General features: G+C 41.9%; 1 protein-coding gene across 1 annotated transcript in view; it reads right to left on the bottom strand.

Annotated features, from left to right (window-relative positions):
- Positions 1–5,248: 5,248 nt before the first annotated feature.
- The window catches only part of notch3 (notch receptor 3), a 48,015-nt gene continuing 28,906 nt past the window's right edge, over positions 5,249–24,357 (bottom strand). The window contains exons 15-33 of the mRNA XM_088330503.1: positions 23,979–24,212; positions 23,743–23,895; positions 23,440–23,668; positions 20,756–20,957; positions 20,510–20,666; positions 20,242–20,426; positions 18,687–18,819; positions 18,239–18,496; positions 17,828–17,937; positions 16,479–17,008; positions 15,172–15,498; positions 14,880–15,019; positions 14,575–14,803; positions 13,610–13,700; positions 13,368–13,536; positions 11,084–11,388; positions 10,851–10,998; positions 9,879–9,976; positions 5,249–8,122 (exon numbers count right to left, since the gene is read on the bottom strand). Of these exons, the coding sequence (XP_088186629.1) occupies positions 6,680–8,122; positions 9,879–9,976; positions 10,851–10,998; positions 11,084–11,388; positions 13,368–13,536; positions 13,610–13,700; positions 14,575–14,803; positions 14,880–15,019; positions 15,172–15,498; positions 16,479–17,008; positions 17,828–17,937; positions 18,239–18,496; positions 18,687–18,819; positions 20,242–20,426; positions 20,510–20,666; positions 20,756–20,957; positions 23,440–23,668; positions 23,743–23,895; positions 23,979–24,212 (5,141 nt within the window). The 3' untranslated portion in view covers positions 5,249–6,679. The remainder of the gene's footprint in view (positions 8,123–9,878; positions 9,977–10,850; positions 10,999–11,083; positions 11,389–13,367; positions 13,537–13,609; positions 13,701–14,574; positions 14,804–14,879; positions 15,020–15,171; positions 15,499–16,478; positions 17,009–17,827; positions 17,938–18,238; positions 18,497–18,686; positions 18,820–20,241; positions 20,427–20,509; positions 20,667–20,755; positions 20,958–23,439; positions 23,669–23,742; positions 23,896–23,978; positions 24,213–24,357) is intronic.

Below are 24,357 nucleotides of genomic sequence, written 5' to 3'. Positions count from 1 at the left end.
AAAATAAAGTTGATAACTTGCTGCTAGCACATACTTTGCACTATTTTGAGCTGTTCTCTTCAATGATCTATGATCTTTTTATGTAAATGGAGTTCAATAAATTTACATAATTTCTTATTTGACTCTAAATCTGTTCAGTGTGTAAAAGGCTAATACCGTATTTTTTGTTTTTTACAATTTACTTTATAGAGAAATCCCTTGCAAAACACATGATATTCTTAATTACTAAATCATTTGGGGCATAATCTTTCAATATTATTGATAACAAAAAAAAATAAATAATAATAATCAGAGGAGCCGTTAAGGAGTGAAGGATTTTATACAGTTGACTATAATTTATACGATTGAATACAAATTACATTTAATGCAAAAGATATCCACTGACTGGGCTGTGGTGCGGCGAGGTCAGGGCACCCTGGTGGAAAATGTTGTTTACAGGAACGGCGGGAACGTGACATACGGCTGATGAGATAATCAGCACATCCAGACGCTGGTGACACAGAAAGGCCCTGATGACGTAAAAACGCTTGGCGCTGTTTTGAGTACTCCAGACATCGGGACTGTTCTACGAGATGGTGAAGCCCAGGGGGCTTCCTTGGCGCGCCCATGGGAAGAGTCGGCACGCCATTATGTGGGGAGAAGATGGCCAATAGGAGAAAGCTAAAGGACTTGAGAAAAAGGCTTCCCACAGACTCAAAAGGCTAATTCGTCCGTTTACAATGGAGTTCACTTAGTTAAATTTTTAGGGAAAATAAATCTGCCCCCGTGTGGAAATGTCGGCTTCCTGTTCATCTTTTCCCGCAAGAAACAAGCGTGCATGAATTGTTGGGTGAATGTAGGTTGTGTTTGGTTAATGGAGTCAGATAACTAATTTGAAAAATTTGGTAAACGGTACATTTTGATAATTAATTCCCAACAGGGGCTAAAAGAGTCTGCAATTCTCAGTGAGTTGAACTAAAAGAGTTGCTTCTTGAAAAAGAGCCGGAATCCCCATGAACAATATCATAACCTGTCCACTTAGATGCGACAGTAAGGTGCAGTAACACTTTACATGACAACTTAGGAATGAAGCCAACATCGGCGTCATTTTTACGCGCATTTTTTTATTTGTCATCAATTGCAACCGTGGTCTATCGAGTCAGACTGCTGTTAATCATGGCAATGGCAAAACAAACAAAAAAATCTGCCATTTTCAACACTTCACCTAGCATTCAAGCATTTTCCTGACCTTGAAAACACATTAAAACTCAAGCATTTGCAAGGATTTCAAGCACCCACGAACCCTACACGTTTACTTAATCTACCTAATAAACAACACTAATAATACTTTCAGCCTCTTTCTTAATTCTTAATTCTTCTACTATACGTAGCACATTAGCGTTTAAAACTAAAACGAGCAAGTCAAATTCAAAAATGTTATAGAAATTCACATATGAAAGTGTTACACCTCATTCACAATTTGAACCGATCTAAATGTTTTACAAATTATGCCGAAAACATATGAATTGATAGGTATGCATCAGTGAAGAAATTTACATTCATTTTACACAGCATGAGGCTGGCCTAGATGGGGCTGACATAATTGTCCATTATCTTGCTGTTAAGGGTCCCCTGAAAACCTAAAACCTTGTGAAAGGCTGGACATAAAAATAATAAGAAAAAACAGAAGGTTTGGTCACTTTGAGTCCCCGTGGTTTGTAGTCTTCCTTGTGCTTTGTAGCGCTAAATTTCGGTTGCGCTACAAGAAAGGCTATAGCAGGGGTCTCCAACGTGGTGCCCATGGGCATCAGGGTGCCTGCAGACCTGTTCTGAAAATAGCTCACCAGTGCTGGTTCATTGTGATTTTTTTTTAGTAATTTTTTTTAATTGGTTGACTGAGACTTTTTTTGTTTTTGTTTACACAATTAACCTGGTAAGAACATAGCAACAACGTAGTAATTACATGATACGTTGCTATTTTAGAAAATCAAATATTTAAATTTCAGTTCATGGGCTTTACGGACAAAAATGTAGTCAAGTAATGATAATTATGTTTAAGCAATAAATATAAGGAAACGGACGCGAATCTATTCATGTGTTTAACAAATTAGTTTTTTTTCTCCATCTTTTTATTGATCTAATTTACAACAAACTTAATTACAATTTACGGGTTTTATGAAGCGGAAGGGCAGTTTCTTTTCTACATTTTTGCATGCCATCTAAATAATGTTTTACATTTTTTTGCTTGTTATCCAGCGAAATATTTAGCTTGTCTAGCTAACTATCTAGCCTTTTTTAAGCTTTCTATCCAGCTATTTAGTTTTTTGTTTTACCTTTTTAGATATCTAGCTCTCTTTTAGTTTTTTTACCTGTTTACCTTAGCGGCAAGTTGTCTCAAAAAGTAGCTCTCAGCTTGAAAAAGGTTGGACACCCCTGGGCTATAGTGACATCTAGTGCTCAAAAAATACACACTATCCTGTTAGCAATAACAAAGAATTTCGATTCAAAATGGATCCCGAATACAACCTCAATAAAAGCACACTGTCAAATCAATTTGTTAAGCTATTGCATAAGACTTACTGAAGTTTGAATGTGTTGTTCGAAAAGGAGGAATGATGTAGTCGATGTAAACGGCCATTGTTGTTATTCATGATACATAAATTGAAGTCAAACCAAACTCACTTTTAAGAGTGGTGTAACTGTGTAGTAACGATGCAATGGAGCCTCTCCGGTAACCACCGCTGCTTTTACGTGGTGTTGCAGTTTTAGTACAGTGTGTAGCGAAAGTATTGGCCCCACAAAAACTTTTTGTCATATTGTCACATTTCAGGCTTTAAACTTAAAAAAAACAACCAAAAACTTAATACGTGTTTTAAGAATCAAAAACATGCAAGACATAATCGTGAAGTGGAAGCAAACAATTTCAACATTGTTTAAGAAAACGAGTTCCAGAGTGTCCCTCATTTCTATGAATGAATGAATGAATGAATGAAAACTTTTTTTCGGACATTAAAATAAAAACAGGACAAAAACAATGAGTCAACAACAAAATAATGTCACATAACATGTTCGAAAAGGGGTAGTCAGAAGCAGATGCTTATTTTCCCTACCCCTTTATCTTCCAGATTAAATACATTTTACAAATCCTCTTCTCCTCTTGTGTCTAATTTAACAAAATCTCATGGATATACTTATAACAGGTCAGATATCAATAATTATAATAATTACAGTAATCACATATTTTATACACTAATCTTCGTAATACCCATCCCTCAACGTCATAATGCCACTAGTTACCAAACATCACTGCGGCACCAATGATAACAACAATAAAGATAAAAATAATATTTATAATAACAGTTATGATATGATAATAGCAACAATAACAACAAAGTTAACCATAGTTTTAAACGCAGTATTTCCAATCTCAATCATATCCCATTTTATTCATCCTTGTATTTCACCAGTAATGTTTTTTTGTATTTAAATTTGTGTCATGATTGCTGAAGTGAAGACACCTGTGGCAATCGTTTGGCGCGCCGGAGCGCGCTCTGATTTGCTGACGTTCACTTCTTAAGCGGTCAGCGTCCATACAAGGACGTCCGATCGTACTCCTGTGTTCCTGTGTGTTTCGCCAGATTAGCAAGTACTCTCTGTTTTGATTCCTGCCTTCGGTTCCGACCTGTTTCTGCCCCGCGTTTACGAGCTACTCTCCTGCCCTGGCCATCGACCTGCCCGCTAAGACGTATTGATTCTGCCTACCTGTCACGGGACTGCCGTCCGTCCGATCGCTGCAAACCTTCAACTCCCGCTAAGAGAAGTGCCACTTCCGCGTCACGAGCGACCTGCTCCCCACAATCAACGATCACTGGGTCGTGGGTGCCAGCTTACATCTCTTTTTAAATAAAACTAAGAAACTAACGCAATTGGGTTCCTGTCTCTGTTCCTGGTACCTGACAATTTGAACGCATGAATAGTTGGACATTGTTTGATCTCATCTTGTAAATAATTCCAAAGTTTGACTCCACACACAGACACACACATACTTTTCCTGGTTGTTCTCACTTTTGGGATTTTGAATTCACTACAGGTTATAATTTCCCTCTTTCTGAATGAATAATTTTTGGATGTTTTCTGGCACCATGTTTTTGTTAACCTTAAATAACAGTTGTGCAGTGAAAAATTTTATTAAATCATCCAATTTTAATAATTTGGACTGCATGAATAAAATATTAGTATGATCCCGATATCCTACCCTGTTTATGCTTCTAATTGCACGTTTTTGGAGGATAAAAAGGGGCTGTGAACTTTTGTAATTATTGCCCCAGACATCTGCACCATATGTTAAGTACGGCAGTACTAGAGAACAATATAATAAATACAATGCATTATAGTTTAAAAGGAATTTGGCTTTATTAATTATTGAAATGCTTTTAGATACCTTAGTTTGTATGTGTCTGATGTGTTTTCAGACTTAATTTATTGTCTATTATGACTCCTAAAAACTTCTATAGCAGGGGTGGCCACATGCGGCTCTTGGCCAATAAGAGTGCGGCTCTTTGCCTCATCATATTTTCTTTATACAGTGGCTCTTTGCCTTCTTTCAAGTTTAGTTTTTTTTGTGTGTATTGAGGGTGGACACTTTCCTTGAAATCAACACAAGAACCATACTTGTTGTATTGTAAGGAGAGGAGTGTGTTATGGGAAATAATGTTTTTAATTGTGTGTGTCTGTCATGGCAGGTCAGTGCGTGGTGTGGCTCTTTGACTCTCACTGTTAAAAATTTCGGCTCTTTGTGTCAAACTTGTTCGCCACCCCTGCTATAGCACTTACAGACTGTTTATATTTGAGTCTGACTATATAACATGCTGCAGTCGACTCCCATGTTTACATCACGCCTTCAATGAATCATTGTTCTAAACCCAAGCTAAGGTCCTAGCCTGTCCCGGCTCCTAGGCTTTGTAGCGTATTATGAACTGACCGATAACGGATAATGGATAATGAATAACGAAGATAGATCAATAACCCTTAAAAACCCCAAAACCCCATTGTTCTAAACCCAAGAACTTAAGGGGGACGGTGTGACATGCACGTTTATATCATAGTTCATGTTTTATTTTTTACTTATTATTTAAAGCAATATTGATTTTGTCATGAATTACGTTTTCTTTACCAGTAGGAGGCACTCAATATGACACACTGTCACTTCAAATTGTGAACAAGAAAAGGAATAAGGACCATCGAGCAATAAGTTCCACCCACACAAATATGCTAAATGAAGTACATTTTATTTTTCTCCTTTTTAGTACATACCAATCATTTTAGAAACATAAGACTTTTTAAGCAAAACATCTACCAGGTAACAAACATATGTACACAGAACACGTTAAAAAGTCGAAATGTACAAACACTCAGTGCAACCTGGTACTGAAAACTGGCAAAAAAGTTATTTAATATATATATTTATAAAAAAAATAAAAAATAAACAATAACAACAAATTGACTCAGTGGAATCTGTGGAAAAGGTGAATAGGACATAAAAAAAAAACTACCAGTGGTAAAAGTAGTAGTAGAAGTGATGTCTACCAGAGAGGTGCGCCACTCGTGTTCACAACTCAAAAGGAATATAAAATCGTAATTTTTCTTTGTGTTTGTATTATACTGTATCTGAAGAAAGTAGAAAATAAAAGCGCTAGGCTTTGCGGGTACATCCTCCATCATAGTGAGGCGTCAAAAGCAAAAAAGTGAAGCACTACACGGTAGTGTTCCTTCTTTCAATCTCTTTTGACTTTCCTCATGGGACGCGCGTCCGCCCAATCCCAGGAGAGGCACCGGCAGCGTGAAAAAATAAAACTGTTGAAATATGAACGGAGTAAACAAGTATAGCAGCTAGTGAGCAAAGTACAGCGGAGGTGAACTACAAAAAGGAATGCACGTATAAAACAACCAAACGAGGATAAAATTAAAAGTCATTCAAATAAAGGCAGTATCAGGCTGATGATGCAAATAAAACAGGTTGTAATTTCCCTTGAAATAATGAAAACAAATCAGTGACAGAAAGTTTATTTTTAAGGCCACCGTTGAACAATCGTAGAACTCCTGTCAATTCAATATTCTTTGTAAAGTTAACTTGGCCAGTCACCACTTGAAGTGCTTGGGACTCACTCATCTACATTCCTTAAACTCTACGCGAAAGCACAATTGAATCCAATGGGAACAGGAGCAGATCCCCCGCAACATTAGAATGAGCCTGAATAAATACCAGGAGAGGTTCTGGGCAGGCCTGGAGGATAAATTAAATTAGATAAAATACAAATCTAATGAAATGAGGTGGCGCTTCTATTTTTGAGTCTACAACAAAAAGTGTGAAAATACCTACCAAAAATACAAACAATAAATAAAAATAGATGAATTACCTTCAGATTTGATCTACTTTTAAACGTTTGTTAGTTTTCAGGAGACAATTCCAAAGTCTTTCGAAATAAAAGACTTGGTATTCTTCATATACGTTTTTCTTCTTAATAATAAAGTCCATCTGTGACAGAATTACTTCATTAAATTGTCTGCAGTTTTCAGACAACACACATTTCCCTTTACCGTGTCTAACGAGTCGTCCGCAAACATCAAATGCGGCGTAACATCAAGTCAATCCGAATCCAAATAATAACTTTGGAAAGGGGCTGAAACATTAACTACGTCTTTATGCAAACACCTGCATCTTTTTGTTGGCCTCTGGCATTTTGGAAACTTGGGTCTGGGCTGCGCCGGCAACGGCTACGGCGGGGCTGGGCGTGGAGTCTGACCAGTCGGACACGCACTGGGGAGAGGGGCTGGACCAGGGCTCGGGGGACTCGGGCGACGGGGTCAGGTAAGGGTGTTCGGTGGGCAGGTGCAGGTAATGCTTGGGCGTGGCATCCAGTGCTGACGTGTAGCTGTGCTGCGAGGGCGGTGTTGGGTAATCTTCTGCAGGGCCCGGCTGGGGAGCCAGACCTTGGGCGGGCGGGGCAATGACCACACCCGGCGGGGCCTGCGGAGGAGGCTGTTGGAAGAAAGGCGAAGGGCCCTGCGGGCTTTGGGAGGTCTGCGGCGTGGGGGGCGTGGACGAGGCCAGGCGGCCCATATTCTGCTGGCTGTTAATGGAGTGGCTCATGATCTGCTGCTCGCTGATGGAGGGCATCTTGACGGGGCTGACGCTCGGTGTGGAGGTGGCGGGCGTGGGTTGCAACATGGTGCCTCGGTACATCTGCTGTTGGTGCAGGAGTATGTTTTGCTGCAGCTGAGTCGGAGGTTGCATGCTTAACTGCGGCGGCGGCATGCTCTGGACCAGGTTGACCACCTGCTGACCGCACTGGGCGCCAGTCGCCCGGCCGTGCCAGTCGAAGGGCACACTAACAGGGTTTACCAGGCCCATGTTGATCCCTATCTGCCCCGACGGGCTTAGAACGTAGCCGTGGCCCAGGTCTGACGCCATGGAGACGCGGGTCTGCAGGGCCATGTTGGCGTTGCCGAGGTCGTTTAGCTGCGCCAGAGACACGGCGAAGGGTCCGCCACTGTCCAGCATGCCGGGATGCACCATGGGAGTAGCGGGCATAGACATAGACGAGTGGAAGAGCCCCGGGGAAGGCATGGCCACCGGGGAAGTAGGGTTGGTGATGTAGCCGGCGTTGCTGGCGCCCCCGTGAGGGGAATCCAGCGAATCCACGGGCGAGAGGGTGACCGAGCTTTCCAGCAGGGCGCTCTGCATGTCCAAGGTCAGCTTCTTGTTACGGGCCTTGGCTGAGTCCTTCAGGCCGGCCCCGTGCTGGCCACCCAGTCCCGAGCCCTTTGCCCCTGGCCGACGGTTCTTTTTTCCCTGAGGGGTGCTCTTCAGACTAGGCAAGAAGGCACTGGGTGGGCACATGAGCGGTGACAAGGTGTGCCCGCTGGAGAGGTGCAGTCCTGTCCCAGCGTGGCCTTGGGGGCTCCTCACAGTATTGTATTCATCCAGAAGCTGCACGATGTCGTGGTGCATGCGCTCCTGTGCGATGTCTCGAGGCAACCTGTCCATGTGGTCCGTGATCTCGCGGTTGGCAAAGTGAGCCAAAAGTACTTTGATGGCCTCACAGCTTCCCTCACGAGCTGCCAGGAAGAGGGGCGTCTCTTCCTGAAATTACACACATTCGTCAACCCATTACTTTTTGTTGAATAAAGAACTCTTTTCATACAAGTTTAACTTAATTTGTTCCAGGATCGTGCTCCAAGCTCGAATTGCACGTGTAACGCGCAAATTTTCTTGATAGGAAATATTCAAAATGAATTGGGCGGTTGCAGGGGAGGGTCACAGAGATCGTATACCTGTCAACTTGTATTTTTTCCCAGTATTTTAGACAATATTGGTCATTTCAAAGCGTGTACACCGCATGACAATTGTTATAAGAGAATAGAGTTTTTTAAAAAAGACCAAGCTCATCTTGAAGATTCCGGCTCTAATACGATTCGTCTCAGTCACCCGTAACATGAACAACGTCATCAAAGATTACTAATATTCTCGCAGTATTCAACATAGTCTATCTTTCTGTGAGTAAATAGGTGTCACATTGTGTAAGGTTTATCGCTTAATAAGGAGGATTTGCACTTATTATTAAGGGGAACCATTGGCGGAGGTTGACAGGTACGAGATAAAGAGACTGTTAAAAACACACAAGCACTTAAGATACACAAAAAAATTAAAGTTACTGTAATTTTAAATTAACTTACACAAACAAAATTTTACAGCACTTTTTTTTGCCTGCATTAGTTATCATGCGCAAACTGGACAAGGTTATGCTGGCGGTAAGCGGTCACGAGTGCTGAGCGGTCTAAAGTGGTAGCCTCTGGGACTTCTACTTCTCTTGAACTGTTATTTCCTTCGTATAGCGAGCAAGATTTTTGCGACAAATAAAACTTGTATACCGAAATTCTCATCCATAGAGGTGCTCGTATAAAAAGGTGCCACTTAGGCGTAGGTACAAAAAGGTCATTTTGGCGTGTTGAAAATTTCACACTAGGTTGCATTTGGTATTTGATGGACATAGCATATCACTTTCAATCAGGCTGTCAGGAAATCTGTAAACAGGCAACGTAAAACAACATTGAAAAACAACATTGTTGCAGAGGAAAAATAATTTTATGTAGTACACACGCTCCCCTACTTATGACCATTCGACTTACGAAAAACAGTAGATACGAACATTTTTCCAGGATGTCGAAAAAAACGGACATTGCTGTAAGTTAGATTTTGTATTGTGTGCACTTTTTTTCGAGCAGAGGACAGTACTGTCGTGCTTCTTTCCGCCACGTAGCGGTGTGAGAGGTCACTCAACATCCAACGTGAAGAAGAAATCCGGCTTCTACTTCCTAGTTTGTGTGTAAACATACTACGTGTACTGTATCTCCAGCGCGTGTAAAGAAGAGGCGAGCCATTTCTTTTGAAATGAAAGTGGAATAAGAAAGCTTGATGCGGTTGAGAAAATGGGAGGATTGTTTTTATTTTGCCCACTTCCTACCACGGAGAAGGAAGTAGCCTAACCCTTGAAGCCCATCTTCCACGAGTAAGTTAAACTTCTCTTTATTTATTTTTATAGAGCATATCATTTTATGAAACGTTTATTTTTTTAGTACAAAACAATACAGGTCACGTATACAAGCTTTAAACATACTTATATAAACCTCAAACATAGCACTGACCAACTTACAAACAAATTCAATTTACGAACGATCGTGCGGAACCTTTCTTGTTTGTTAGTAGGGGAGCATCTGTAATTGCATTGGTATGGGGTCCCCGTGACAACTCAAGACTTGGGTGTTGAACTACTAATTACCATAATTTTTAATAATCCTTGATAGAATGTTCTGTCAAATGAATTGAGTAAAAAGCGTACCTTAAGATCTTGCATGTCTTTGTTTGCGCCATTCTTTAGCAAGGCAACAGTCGCGTCAACATTGTTAACAGCCGCAGCCCAGTGCAAGGCAGATTTACCTGAGGGGGAACACAAAGTCAACATTTGCTGTTAAACAAGTAGGTATGAGTGTATTTGTATAGGCCTATCTCAAAGGGAACCAAATTATTCATGAACTGGCCCATTTTCAAGGCTGAAACAAGGTTTTGAAATAACGAGTAAAACAAACAAAACGAAACAAATAGAATAACATCCAATTTTTGAAGATTTTCCTCATGTCAAACAAATATCAAATGACAGGGTACTGTTCAAGCATCAAATGCTGTTTTCATTATTCAGATCCATAGTTTTGTAAGCACTTTGAGACTGGACTTGGTTGGGCCTTGGTGAGAACCTTTAACTTACAGGGACAGTGTGTATAATATGACCTCTAGATGTCGCTATATGGTATAGTGTAACAAAAAACGAGGCACAAGGAAGAACCTCGGGGAATCAATGCGGTGAAACCGTATATTTTTTCTTCTTGTTATTTTGCCAAGGCTTCTGCAAGGTTTCTGGTTTCTTAGAGTAACATTAGCAGCAAGGTGGCAGACAATCATGTCAGCTCCCGCTAGATAAGCCTTACATAAGCTTTACACATTTCTCAACCTATGAAAATTAGAAAAAAATACACATGTTTGTATGATAGTCCATGTATTTTCGCTTATTATTTCAATCAACAAGTTTTTTTTAATGAATAGGTTTTTTTCTACTACTAGGAGGCGCCAAGTATTACGCACGGTCCCAATAATGTTAATACATGTAATTAATTCAACAAGACCCCTGACTAAAATCCTGTTATCCTTCTTTTGAGTTTTAGTTTTTAAAACAAGCCAGTGAGAAGTTTGTGAAGTATGCAGTCCAAATCAAATGCAACAGGTTTAAAAGCATCCAGCAAGAAAAGCAGCTGCCTACCCAGTTCATCAACTGCATTGACATCTGCATGGCAAGTGATGAGTTCCTCTACCATTCCCTCCACCGCCAGACGGGCAGCCAGGATGAGCGCTGTCGAGCCGTCGTACATGCGCGAGTCAAGATCTGTGGCTCTGTTTCGGATCAGGATCTAAAGGAATAGGAAGAAAGCATAACAAATGTTTTCTGTTTCTCCCACATGTAAACACAACTTGTCTGCAAAGTTTCATGTCTACCTGGAACACTCCCTGTGCGTCGGCAGCCACAGCGGCGTGCAGTGGCGAGCGTCCGGTATTGTCCTGAGCGTTGGCGTCCGCCCCGGCGTCCAATAGCCTCTTGGCCGCGTCGGCGCGGGCGTAGCGGGCAGCTAAGTGGAGCGCCGTCTCGCCAGTGCGATCCGTTTGGGCGGCGAGCGAGGCCCCCTGGTAGATGAGGTCGGAGATGATGTTGGCTGAGCTCTCCTCGCTCTCCTCCTCCTCTTTGATTTCTGGTTCCAGGCCGCCACCACAGAATGACGCCAGCATCAGTGGAGTAAAGCCATCTGGCAAAATTTAATATAAATAGAAATGTCATTAGAGAGATAACTGGTCAGTTAGGTAAGTACAGTATGAGGCACATGTGCATAATGCGCACTAATACATTTCAATTAAAAAATGCAACATTTTGTTTCTATTTTTCTCTGCTACAACTAACATATTCAAGTACTTTCAATGATTTCAAGTACCCCACAAACCGTAATTGAAGGTGACAAATGTTGAGGCGGTGCGGCCGCATGTTAGAGGAAATGCGAACCCCACCTTTGTGCAATGGTATGCCCCAGTGGCAGTGTTGTGGTTTGTGACATCATTTTGCACAAGCAAGAGTTCAATACAGTTTACTTGTGCATACGCTGTAGTTCTCTGCTCCATTATTCTTATCATCATTATAGACCATGTACACACAAACACTAGGGCGCAATAGTGTTAAAGGTGGGTAGCGGCGGCAGCGGGACGTAGACCTTCATCACAGGGTCGCCTTTGTGCTTTCCAACCTTTGCGCCCAGCCCCGCCCCACTGGACAGTTTCTTTCCCTGCGTTCCCACCAGCGGCCGCCCTTCCAAGTTATTTGGACATTATTTTTAAAAACAGACTATTGATTGTCTCAGACGGAAGACTTTCTGACAAAACAGGAATCTTATTAATTGCTTAAAATCACTGGTAAATAAAAAGCCTCAGGAAATAAAAGCTCGCACAATTGCCAATGTTATTATGTTTTTAATACGTGGTCACCTCACTGGTGCTGTGCTTTATAACCTATTGTGAATTATGGATTTATAGTGCATTGGGCATATATATTTATTCTATCACTGTTTCCATAGTGTAGTGGTTATCACGCCTGCTTTACAAGCGATAAGTCCTTTGGGGCGGCTGTAGCTCAGGAGGTAGAGCGCTCGTCTTGGGATCAAGGGATCCCAGTTCGAATCCCGGCTCATCCGTGTTACATGTCGAAGTGTCCTTGGGTAAGACACTGAACCCCTAATACCCCCAATAAGCAGGTTAGCGTCTTATATGGCTGCAATACAAGGCCGCTATTGGGAAATGTGGAGCACATTGTAAAGCGCTTTGAGAAGTCATTGACTTGAAATGCTAAAAGTGCCATACTTGTGCATTGATTGATCAGTCAGAAAATATCACGAATCACAATTGCATAGCATTGGATACAGAAGGAATTGAACCCAAATCGCGGTGCACACTAAATCCTATCCACTTAAGTACTAGGGATGGAGATGACACAAAGATGCATTAGTCTCATCTCATCATCACACTATTTGTTGTCACGGTACCAAATTGTGGGTGTAGTTATTGGGGTGGGCTGCCGGAATATTGTCAGACACAAACTAATCCGTGGTAAAGCGGATTGCAAAGTCCCTATGAAGCGCACAAGATTCTGAACTGAATATCAAGAAAAGGCATTGTATGAAGTACTTTTGTCGTTCTGAACTGAATGAAAAAAAACAGCGTTGTGGGAAGTAATTTGGCCCTCCTGAAATATATGGATAAACGTGTGGTCGCAGGAATTAAAAAAAATTGTCACTTTCATTGCTTAGTTTGAATTGAGAAAAAGTGAATCAACGTTCTCTCTACTCTATCATATATCCTACCGACTAAAAATAGTGTGATAATAAGATGAGACCAATGCTCTTTCATGTATCAGCTGTATCCCTAGTGGTCTAGTGGACAAGACACAGTGAATTTCCTGCTGCAATTTGGGTTCGACTCTCTTTGCCTTTAATGTTATGCAATTGTAATCAGGCATCCATGTCTCTAACGGCCTGGATTTGGAGGTCTGACCATAGCTATCCGCTTTGATCGCTGTTACTGTGTAGATGAGTGACAAACTTTACCGACTGAATAAGTGCACAAATATGGTATCACATCGCAATTTTCTCTGCATATAAGGCACATGTTAAAATTTCTGGGCAATTTGGGGTTTTTGCGTGTGCCCCATGCTCCTGAAAATTCGTGAATTATTTTTACCAACCTGGACCTCTGACATTAACGTCCATGCAGTCGCTTTCAAATTCCCCTTGTGGCGGCGTGAGCGCCATTGTAGGCGGCACACGGATGTCAGCCGCCGCTAGATGATGTTGCGTCCACTGGCGGCTGTCCACAGCGTCCTCGACGTCTGACAGTAAGCTTGGCTCCTCCATCTAAAAACCAGCAAATATGTCAGTCACAAATTCGTTGTTGTACTTCAATATGTAGAATTGGATTCGTTTTGACCTTAAGTCTTTTGGGTTCCGGGCAATCAGCATCTATCCACTGGTCGCTGTGATCTCCGAGTAGAGACTGCTCAACTGTTTTTGGCATATGTCTGTTGATGATATGGGGCGTAAGGAAAAACTAGGTTCAAAGAGCATTATATGACACCATTGTGAAGTTATTTGAGTTGTAATGTCATGAAGAAAATTAATCATTACACATTTGGTACATTCACTTCTTGGTTGAATTTGATCCAACTTTCTGGGTTGTTTAAAATATATTTTATCACTTTATTTTATACTATTACACAAACATTATTTTAAACTGTGTTTTTCTAATTTTTCCATGGCACTTTGGAATTTAACATTAGGCATGTTATAATGACAATAAATTGTATTTTTCTCCTGTTCTTTTTATTTTTTTTTATTTTTTACAACATATTACATTTTTAGAGTTTGTTTAAAACTAAAGGACATGATTTCTGCAGGATTGTTTGAAATAAGGGGCATTTCTTTAGGCTTTTAAACGTCATTAACCTCATTTTGTAAACTATGTTACTGACATAGAAAGTGCTTGTTTTGAACAATATCCTATTTCTTTCATTTAGCAAAACAGTCCCATTTTCAGTCCCATTATCTGAAATAAGGTGGCCTGATTTTGGTGAAATTGTTGAAAACAAATTAACTCATTCATTAGAGATCGATACACGCTTAACCCAAATTGTTTTTATTTAGTTTAGCAAATTGGTGGGTCAGAACCCAACTGTAGCCTCACGTAGACTTGTTGTGCTCAAATAATTAGAAATTCGAGGAACAGATTGAAAAGGAGAAACATAGTATTGCAGAATGTTCAAAAATTGAGTAACTTAACTAGTAACAATATAGCAAACTATATTTAACAATCTTTAAAAAGAAGTATATAAAGTTTGACTAAACGACTGGAATAAGAAAACATTTATAAATACTTTGCAAGTTGCTCAATCTTACTTCATCCCAAGAGCATCCTGACCCACGGGCTCTCTTCGATCTTTGTTGTTGCTGGGCTCCTTTTTGAGGAAAAAGCCCTCGGGAAACCACAGAGTGCTGTGCTCACGCTTCCTGCGGGATATCAGCATGCCCAACACCAGGATGATAAGCAGGAAAAGTGAAGCTATGCTGACCAGCACCAGCTTGCCCCATTGAGGAATTGGGTCCGGTTCATCCACAATCTTTTCTCCTGTGAAGGCAACAGCAATGGATTGATTACAAAAAAAAAAATCCTGCTTTGCCATGCTAATGGTATGTGTCTGTACCTCGGACTTCTTTGAGCGGATATGGGAAGCGCAACATTTCAACCGCCGACAAAGCTCCGAGATAGTCAGCGGCGCTCTCGGGAGTTGGGAAGCAGTCATCGGTACACAAGCGGTTGTCAATTTCAAGGTACACTATGGAGCTGTCAAACAATAAACTGCCGTTATTTCTTTTTAGTTCTTTACGCTTTTCCTATAAAACTGCAACAAATGTAACAAAGTTTCTGAAAAAAAAGTTGCAATCCATTATCCTAAAACATCGACCAGCTCTTCTGCATCTGCATGTGTCACGTACCCAATGATCTCCTGCTGAGGCTGCAGTTCGCGTTTGAGTCGCGCCTCCCTTCGAGTGTAGGGTCGAATCATAGCCTCGCCGTTGTGGTCGAGTCTGAAGCGCAGTGTAGTGTGAAGGATGGCGCTCAGCTTAAGCAGAAAGGCTGTGCTGGTGCGGAGAAGCTCCTCTGGAGGCAGCAACACCACCAGGACCAAGGCGCCATCCAAAATATCTTCAGGAACCTTTTGAGCGCAGTCCAGGCCATCCCAGCCGCATTCCGCCGTGTTGCAACCTTGGTCGCACAGGCCGTCGGCGTAGTGGTCGATACAGTACGTCTCGTAAATGGGGCTGAAGGAACCAACAAAACAAAGTCTCCCTCAGTGACAACAGAAAATCTTCTGTAGATCCAGAATTGTAACTTTGCATACAGGGTTTATTATGGTCATCAAACAAACAAACATTGCACCTGATGACTTATTTTAGATCATTGGAAAAGTGTAACAAGTGCATATATTTGTACACTTTTAATGTGGTTCCAGAAATGTACACTCAGTCAAAGCAGATGAGTGAATTTAAGATTTAAATTCACATATAAAAGAACACAGAGGCAGGTTTGTCTTCAATCTATACAAAGCTGGGGAGAAACTTTATGCGACATTTCCCTTTTATTTGATGTAAATCAAATGTTGAATTATTTGTGAATGCCTTCTAACTTATAACCAATGTTATGTAAAATCATAACAATTGTAGTAAGTGACAAATTACTATTAAGGTGGCATCTATTAAAATGTTCCTGCCGAGTCTCGATCCGGAATCTTTTAAAAAGTCGGATCTGCCCGTCTTGGATTTGGCATAGTGCATTCTGATAGGTTAAAGCTCTTTTATATACGCATACAGATTAAACCGAGGTTATTGACGCACAGGTGAAAAATGTAAAAATAGTGGGATAATGGGATAAGCTATAATGCTATTTCATATGTCATCTGTACCTGGTGGACCAGCCATAATGTGTGAGTGCACCCGCTGGCACTACTCGGGTTCAATTCCCATTGCTAACAATATTTTGGGGTTTTGGTCAGCGGCACATATATATACATTGCATTAATGCTTCAATGTGTACATGTACACATAGAACCTCCTTCTATAGTCTCAATTTCATGCAGTTTGCCTTACGTAAGAAAATTAATTTTCGGGGGGTGCGCCCCAAGATCTGGTGCACCTAATGCGGAACACACGGTAACTTTTATTGTTAAACAACAGTAATTAAAGTACTTTATTATAAAAGCCAACTCTGTTGGCAAAGGAGACATGCTTTGAGAAATACTCACTTGCAAACTTTCTCCTTGGCTTTGCAGTCAAAGTTGTCGTACAAGCACTCTGCATTGTTGCACGACTCGTCGCATTGGCTGTTGTTGAAGACTCGCCAGCAGCGAGGGTCTGCGCAGCGGGCCCAAGGGTTGACAGCCAGTGAGCAGTCGCCACCGTCCCAGCGGCACGCTAGCGTGCTGCACTCTTTGTCGCAAACACCGTCGTTGGCCTTGCCGTGACAGTCGGCCAGGGGGCACGACAAGGCAGGGGCCTCATTGACACGGCCGGCCTGCTCGCATCGTTTGCCCGTCCAGCCGCTGGCGCACTGGCAATGGAAAAACGGGAAGGTTGTTTCTTCGGTGCACATGCCACCGTTGCGGCAAGACAGCGAGGAGCAGCCTTCGTTGCTGCGGTGGGCGCATTGCGGTCCACCGTAACCAGACAGGCAGGAGCAGCGCGCCCCCCGTGTGGTTAGAGCGCAGCTTCCGCCATTGTAGCAAGACAGCTCACGGCAGGACATGCTTCGCTCGCAATTAGGTCCCGTGTAACCCTGTCAAAGACAATCACAATTATCTTTATTGGATTAGTTTATTTAAACACACTCACTAGAGGTAAGATCTGGCCTAAAACATCCAGCGTGACTCGACCCAGGCCCACGAGTATTAGAGCCCGACACAGTTCGAGCCTCTCTAGTTAACTTGATTTGCAGGACTGAGCCTGAAGCAAACCTGAAATTTCATATTTTATTTATAAGGACTCGGTAGAGGTAAGATCTGGACTAAAAAATCCAGCCTGACCCAAACCGGGTATTAAAGTCCAAACCGGCCCAGGCCAAACAAATTTAATTCATTTGAGGGACCGAGCCCAGAGAAAACCCAAATTCTTACACTTCAATTGTGAGGACTTATTTATTTGTGAGGAAGAGGAGGGCTTCTCTCTCACTGACTTTAATGTAATCATACATACATATTTTTCTTGGTTAATTTTTTTTGTGGGGATCTGCGTTGCTCGATAGAGCCAACAGAGTGCTCGGGCAAGTGCTAAAATTGTCAGCTAGGCTGCGAATATTAACAATGCACCTTATGTGAAAGTGTTTGTTCAGCCTTAAATATATACTGAGGACAGTTGTTTACTTATTTTCAACTGTTAATATTAGCTGCCTGTCTCACTTTAAGGGCTAAGTTATCATATTATGGCATTTGGACAAATCACAGTTTTTTTTTTATACCATTTTACCGGACCTTACAAATATCACTCATACAATTTTTAAATATGACACAAAATGTTCTAAAAATGTGTATACTGATCATAACTCAATCAACATATATAAGGAGAAAGGAGTGCTTTAATGTAGACAGCATCTACTTACAAGCTGACAAGTACACGAGTAGCCAACAACAGAACTGGATGCAGAGCACGCTCCTCCGTTTTGACAAGGCTGAGATTCACATGCACTGAACCTGTTCTGGCATCGTCGGCCTAAAACATACAAGTACAACAACGAACAAACATGTAAAATAAATAGGTTCTTTTCCATCACATAAATACTTCAAGTTCACCCAAACCTTTTATGAATTTTATTCCCCTCAGGAACATCAAAGATCAGAGTTGTTTAACTACTCAGATTTTTAAATGTAATCTATTAAACAATATTACTCTCTACTCCTATCAATATTCATTGAGAAGCATATTACACCTTAAGAGTAACATTCCAAAAACTTTGTGTATGTGTCCTGCATATTGAAAATATGTTTTTAATTATGCAAGAGTCTTGTCTGACCTGTGAAGCCGGCCTTGCAGACACACTGGTAGTCGTTGGGCATCTGGATGCAGTCCAGGCTGTTGGATGGGCTGCAAGGGCTGGATAGACACTCATTGATGTCCCCTTCGCACCGCTCGCCGGTAAACCCGGGTGGACAATTGCAGCGGTAACCACCCACTCGGTCCACGCAGGTGCCGTTGTTGAGGCACTTCGAAAGAGCGCTGCGAGGCCTCATAGGTAGGGCGCAATCGTCTTCGTTGATCTCACAGAGGACACCTTTAAGGCAGTTGGGAGAGTTATAGAGGGTACATTTTTCACAAGGGGTATGAAAGTCTTAAGTTAAGTAATATGGGTCCCCACTATAAACAATAAAGTAAATCAATATAAGAAAGATGAGGATTCTGCCTGCTTTTTTTCCCGTGATAATTTCTACAGAGGCTGAGGTGTTGGTGTAATGCTGGCATACCAAGAGTGCCAGGAGGGCAGGAGCAGATGTAATGTCCTACAAGATCGATGCAGGTGCCTCCGTTCTGACAAGGGTGAGACTGACACTCATTGATCTCCATCTCGCAGTTCTGACCAGTGAAGCCTGGCATACACTGTTGGGACAAGTGATTCATTAAAAAAACAAAAAAAAAACAACAACAATGGGTCGCATGAATTTATATACAGTTTGTAGGCCTAAATTTGTTTTCATTTTGGCGATCGACTTTAATCATGTATAACAGTGGTCAACAACCACTGGGCCATGGGTTGTTTGGTACCGGGCTGCAGAAAGAAAAAATAGTTGCCGTATATTTTACTTTTACCATATGAATGCGTGTATAAGGAGCATTTTTGTAACCAAATAAGACCTCAAAGTTTGGGTGCAAGTTGTACACAAGGTTTTATACAAGAGATTTGACAGTAGTATATTACCGCATTTGAGTAATGATTGATCAGTCAAAGAATTTTGCTGACCATTTTTGCACATCATTGAATCAGACCCGGATTGCAGCAGTAAGAGCGCCAAATTCAAAACACTTGACAACTAGGGATGTAAATGACATGGGAACAGACATTAGAATTGATCTCATCGTCAAACTATTTTACTCAAAGTACCACATTGCTGAACACATGGGGCCATGATTTAATTAATTCATTGACAACGTAAATTATGAACACAATACCAAAATAAAATATGCTATGTGTTCATTTAATGCATTTCAAAGTCCGGATCAGCAGCAGATACACCAGATTTTTTTTCCAAGAATTGAGCTTTTTTTATTTATATCTATCAGGAAGGTATTGTGACTAAAATAATGTGATAATGACATAAAACCTTGTGCCTTTTCCTATGTCATATACAGTGGTTTCTTGGTCTAGTGATTACACAGTGGATTTAGGGTTATCATTTTTGTTATTGTGATAACCATTAGTGTTCATTTTGGGCCGGGCTGCATCAATATTTGTGCAACAGAGAAGGTTGGAGACCACCGATCCCAGGGTCTTTCAAAAATGTTAAAATCCTTTGAATATTCATAATTAATCATTATGATAAATATATGTTTTTCCCTGCACTAATTCACGAGCTCATAATCTGTTTATAAAACAAAAATACTCTTCGTGTTTGGCAGGAGCTGGATTACCGAAATGATGCATGCTGTTTCTCAGGCTATGCGCATATTGAACATTTGTGAAATTGTTCACATAATCCACAGGCTTTTAAATTTTTCATTCAGATTTGGAAGAATAATTGTTATGATTTTCAACATGAATACTTTTTATAAAATTTCCCCTTAAAATGTTATTTCTGTGATATTTACATCTCAAAGGATATCATTTTTTTAAACACCCTGTACTTTAGCCTGTGGTACTTGCTATTGCCCCTCATGCATAGTTTGTGTCAAGCAACTAATTTGTTACGAGATAAAATAAAACAAACCACTGAATGTATCCACAGTAGTGAACTCAGGCCAATAGTTGCAAAAACAATAATTCAGTAGGGCAGATTGGCGAATAACATTACTCTGTGCACTCACATCACACTGGTATCCTCCAACATAACCCCTGCAGGTGGCGCCATTGCGGCAGGGTTTGTCCTCGCAATGATCTACTTGACTCTCGCAGTAGCTGCCCGTGTAATCGCCAGGACACTTGCAGTAGTGCGAGTTGCCTGTGTTGACGCAGTGGCCTCCATGGTGGCATATCTCGTCTGTCTGGAGCCCTAGTGAGAAGAAAATTTGCAGTGGTGGTGAGTGACTCTGTGGTACAGCAAGAAAGAAACACATTAAAACAAAAAAACTCTACCTCTTTGGCGGGCTGCTGTCTCACAGGAGAGTCTTGGAATGTCACAGTAACGTCCAGACCATCCGTGAGCACAATCACAGACAAAAGCGGAGTCTTTTTGACGACAGCGTCCTCCATTCTGGCAGGGAGAGGAGCGCCTACACCAGTCAACTGGTGTCTAGGAGCGGAGCATAACATTAACAATTTGCTTATAAAAGAACTCAAGAGTTGGAGCTTTGAATAAGATTATTTTGCCTTTGAACGTACCTGACAGCGGGTGCCGGCGTAGCCTTTGGGGCAAGTGCAGCGAAAGGTCTCCAGCGCATCCTGACAGAGACCCCCGTTGAGGCAAGGTTGCGAGTCACACTCGTTGACCTCGTACTGGCAGTGCGAGCCAGTGAAGCCTGAGCGGCATGAACAGGAATAGCCATTGATCTTATCTGTGCACGTCCCTCCATTGAAGCATGAACTGCAAACAATAAGTAATGTCAGTCAGCATTTTACGTCATTGTCAAACATCGGCTTATATACATCGATTTTAAGATACGGCCTCAAAAAATCCAGCCCAACCCGACCTGAGTCGCGGCTTTATAAACGGAATCTGCCCAAACCCAACAGATTAATTTGTTCTGATAAAGCGAGCCCCAAGTTAACCCGAAGCTTTTACTTCGGCTGAAACGCACACTTTGGCGCTGAAGTACGCAGCTTGGGGTTTACTTGAAGCCAAGTCCTTCAAATCAAGTGTGCACGTCAAAGTGTAGCGCCAAAATGAACGGTTTGGCACTTAAGTGTGCATTTTGGAGAAGTGCAGCAAGATGAAATTGAGTGAAATGGCACCGAAAAGAAAGTGATATTCGGCAGATTGCAAGCTCCAAATAGTGAAATATTTGTCCGAAAAGAAGAAAGTTGGTATAGCTTATAAACTATAGGTAATAACCGTAAATGACGTCTGATATAAGCAACGTAGATATGGAAAGAGGAATTGGCGCATCTACAGTGACACCCAGGATCAAAATTTCTTTGGACTGGGTGATTTAGAGTTAAACTGATAGTTTGGTAAGCGCGTTCTTTATCTAAATAATTACTTGAGTAAAAAGTAAGTAAAAGTAAGTGCATGCTGTGCAGGTCCTTCATGAAGGGGGGAAAAAAAGAAAAAAATATGACGAGAGAGAAGCTCTGCCCAGCCAGACTTAATGATTGACATTTAAAGGCCAAACCCAGCCCAAGAGCTGACCTCTCTACTACATTCACTTAGTATCAATCACTCATTGAAAATGTACTTTTACTTGTAACACTTGGCCAATTTTGTTTTGTTAACAAATTGATATCAATACAGGCATAATGACGCTATTACAAACAAGATCTAAGAATACCAATGGTATTTGAATGACATTTGTTTCCTGTAAATTCCAACTTCTTACCAAGAGCGCAATGGTCACAGCAAAGGGTCCGATAATAATACAGCTTAATACGTTCTAGGATAATATTTGTAGTATTTGTAATTGCTTGCGTAACAAGCGCATTTTTTTTATATTAAATAATTAATAACTAATTGGTCAGCTTATATCCTCCAAGCATCCAAGGAGCCCTTAAAGGTTTTTAAACACATCTTCCTGATCACCAAAATTGCGATCAAATAGTAAATATTCAGATTCAGATTCAGATTTACTTTATTGTCATTCGTATACACGTGTATACAGAACGAAATGTCGATACATCTGACCCGCAGTTTCTTTGAACGTCAGCCGGGATGGATGAGATTAACCATGTCTTCGTCAGAATTTTAGCGCAGCAGTTCGTCATCTCGCGGTTCGATGCCACTTCCAGTTGTTAAATGGTCCAGTTTATTGTCCAGAGAGCGAACGTTGGAGAATGGATGGGAGAGGCGTTTTGCAGGGTTTAGCCTTTAGCCTAGCTGTTAGCCCGGCCCGACAACCTCGCTTCCTCGTCCGGCGGTCACGCCGCTGTCTTGCCACTCTGCTTCGCTGCTTTGTGGGCCGTTGGGTCTTGTTGACATAGCAGTCCGTGGCTAATAAACACTCCCGAGTGGTCGTAGCACCGAGCGCTTGATGTCTGGATGATCGCATATCCAGCAAAAAACTGCGATCGTATCTTAATCTGCAGTTCGAGCCGACTTTGTGCGCCGTCAAAACCGAGTCGAAGACTGGGTCTTATGAAATGAAATGAAATGATCTGCATTTATATAGGGCTTTTCAAGTCAGTGACTTCCCAAAGCGCTTTACAATGTGCTCCACATTTCCCAATAGCGGCCTTGCAGCCGTGTAGGGCGCTAACCTGCTTATTGGGGGTATTAGGGGTTCAGTGTCTTACCCAAGGAGACTTCGACATGTAACAAGGACGAGCCGGGATCGAACTGGGATCTCTTGATCCCAAGACGAGCGCTCTACCTCCTGAGCTACTGCCGCCCGGCCGACGTGTAAAAAACTGTTGCGAGCCGATGCAGCCGCAGCCGAACAGGGGCGCCGCCAAATATTAAAAAATACAGCAATAAGATTCAAAGGATGATATTAACGAAATAAAATGTTAGTTTATTATGAGCGCCATAAGAAATGTGTGCGAGTGGTGCGGAAGATGGGGGGGGAATGGAGGCGGTTGCAAGGAGGAGTCACAGAGATTGATTACCAGCCAACATATTCCCTATTTTCGACATGTTTTTTGATCATTTCAAACAATCAAACCAAACAATCAGATTACTCCAAATCACTTATTATCACCCTCGGTGTCACGGTAGATGCGCTGTTTCCTCTTCTCGCCTCGATGTTGCTTACGTCAGATGTCGTTTCCACTTCTCGCCCAACGCTTACAAGCTTTACAACCTTTCTTTCTGATTTTCGACCAAATATTTCACTATTTACCGCTTGTAATCTGCAGAATATGATTTTTTTTTTCCTATGACTATTCTTAATCATTCCAGTCTGGAAGCAACCCACCTTTCTGTGCAATCCTGTATGTTGGTTTCACAGTGGATGCCAGTAAAGCCAGGCCTGCAGGTGCATGTGTAGGAATTGACGTAGTCTGTGCAAGAGCCGCCGTTTTTGCAGGGCAAACTCTGACATTCGTTGATCTCCAGAGCGCAGCGAGGACCGGTAAAACCTGGCAGGCAGCTGCAATGGAAGGAGTTGACGCTGTCTGTACAGGATCCCCCACTTAGGCATGGATCTGTGAGCGCAAGTGGGACATAATTGTGGATTTTTGTTTGATCACACAAATTCATATTCATGCATGGTACTCACTTGGTGAGCAGTCATTGATGTCTGTGTCACAGGTGGGCCCAGTGAAACCGGGCCTGCAAGAGCACATGAACGAACCAAGTGTGTTGGAGCAGGTCCCGCGGTTCTTGCATGGGTTTAATAAACATTCGTTGATATCTCTATTACACAATTGACCTGCAAAGGTAAAAAACAAGCCACAATCATGTCACAGTATCTACACAGTATAAATCATTTCAAGCAGACCCTTCTGTGCCCACCTTGCCAACCAGGCTTGCAGTTGCACTGGTAGCCCAGGTAGTCTGGAGTGTGTGTGCAGACGGCCAGATTTGCACAGGGGTTCGGGGAGCATGGGGTGAGTACTTCGGCACATGTTGGTCCGCTGAAGGGAAGCTCACACAGACAGGTAAAGCTGGCCACGCCGTCAACACATGTGCCTTTGTTTAGGCAGGGGCTTGATGCACATTCGTTGACGTTCACCTGGCACAGGTTGCCTTTTGGAAGAAGTATAAGACGTTAATCAAGAACTAAGCGTCAAATGAGTATTTGAGGCGTCTATGTCTACAGTGTCAGGGGCAGTTGCTAGAATAATTTATTCTTATAGTGGTACAGATGCAACAAGTGGCATAATAATGACTT

The sequence above is a fragment of the Urocampus carinirostris genome, chromosome 1 (genome assembly GCF_059441175.1).
Source record: "Urocampus carinirostris isolate Australia breed hairy pipefish chromosome 1, RoL_Ucar_1.0, whole genome shotgun sequence".
NCBI lineage: Eukaryota > Metazoa > Chordata > Actinopteri > Syngnathiformes > Syngnathidae > Urocampus > Urocampus carinirostris.
Note: the sequence above shows the minus strand (reverse complement) of the source record. Positions and strands in the feature narration are given on the sequence as shown.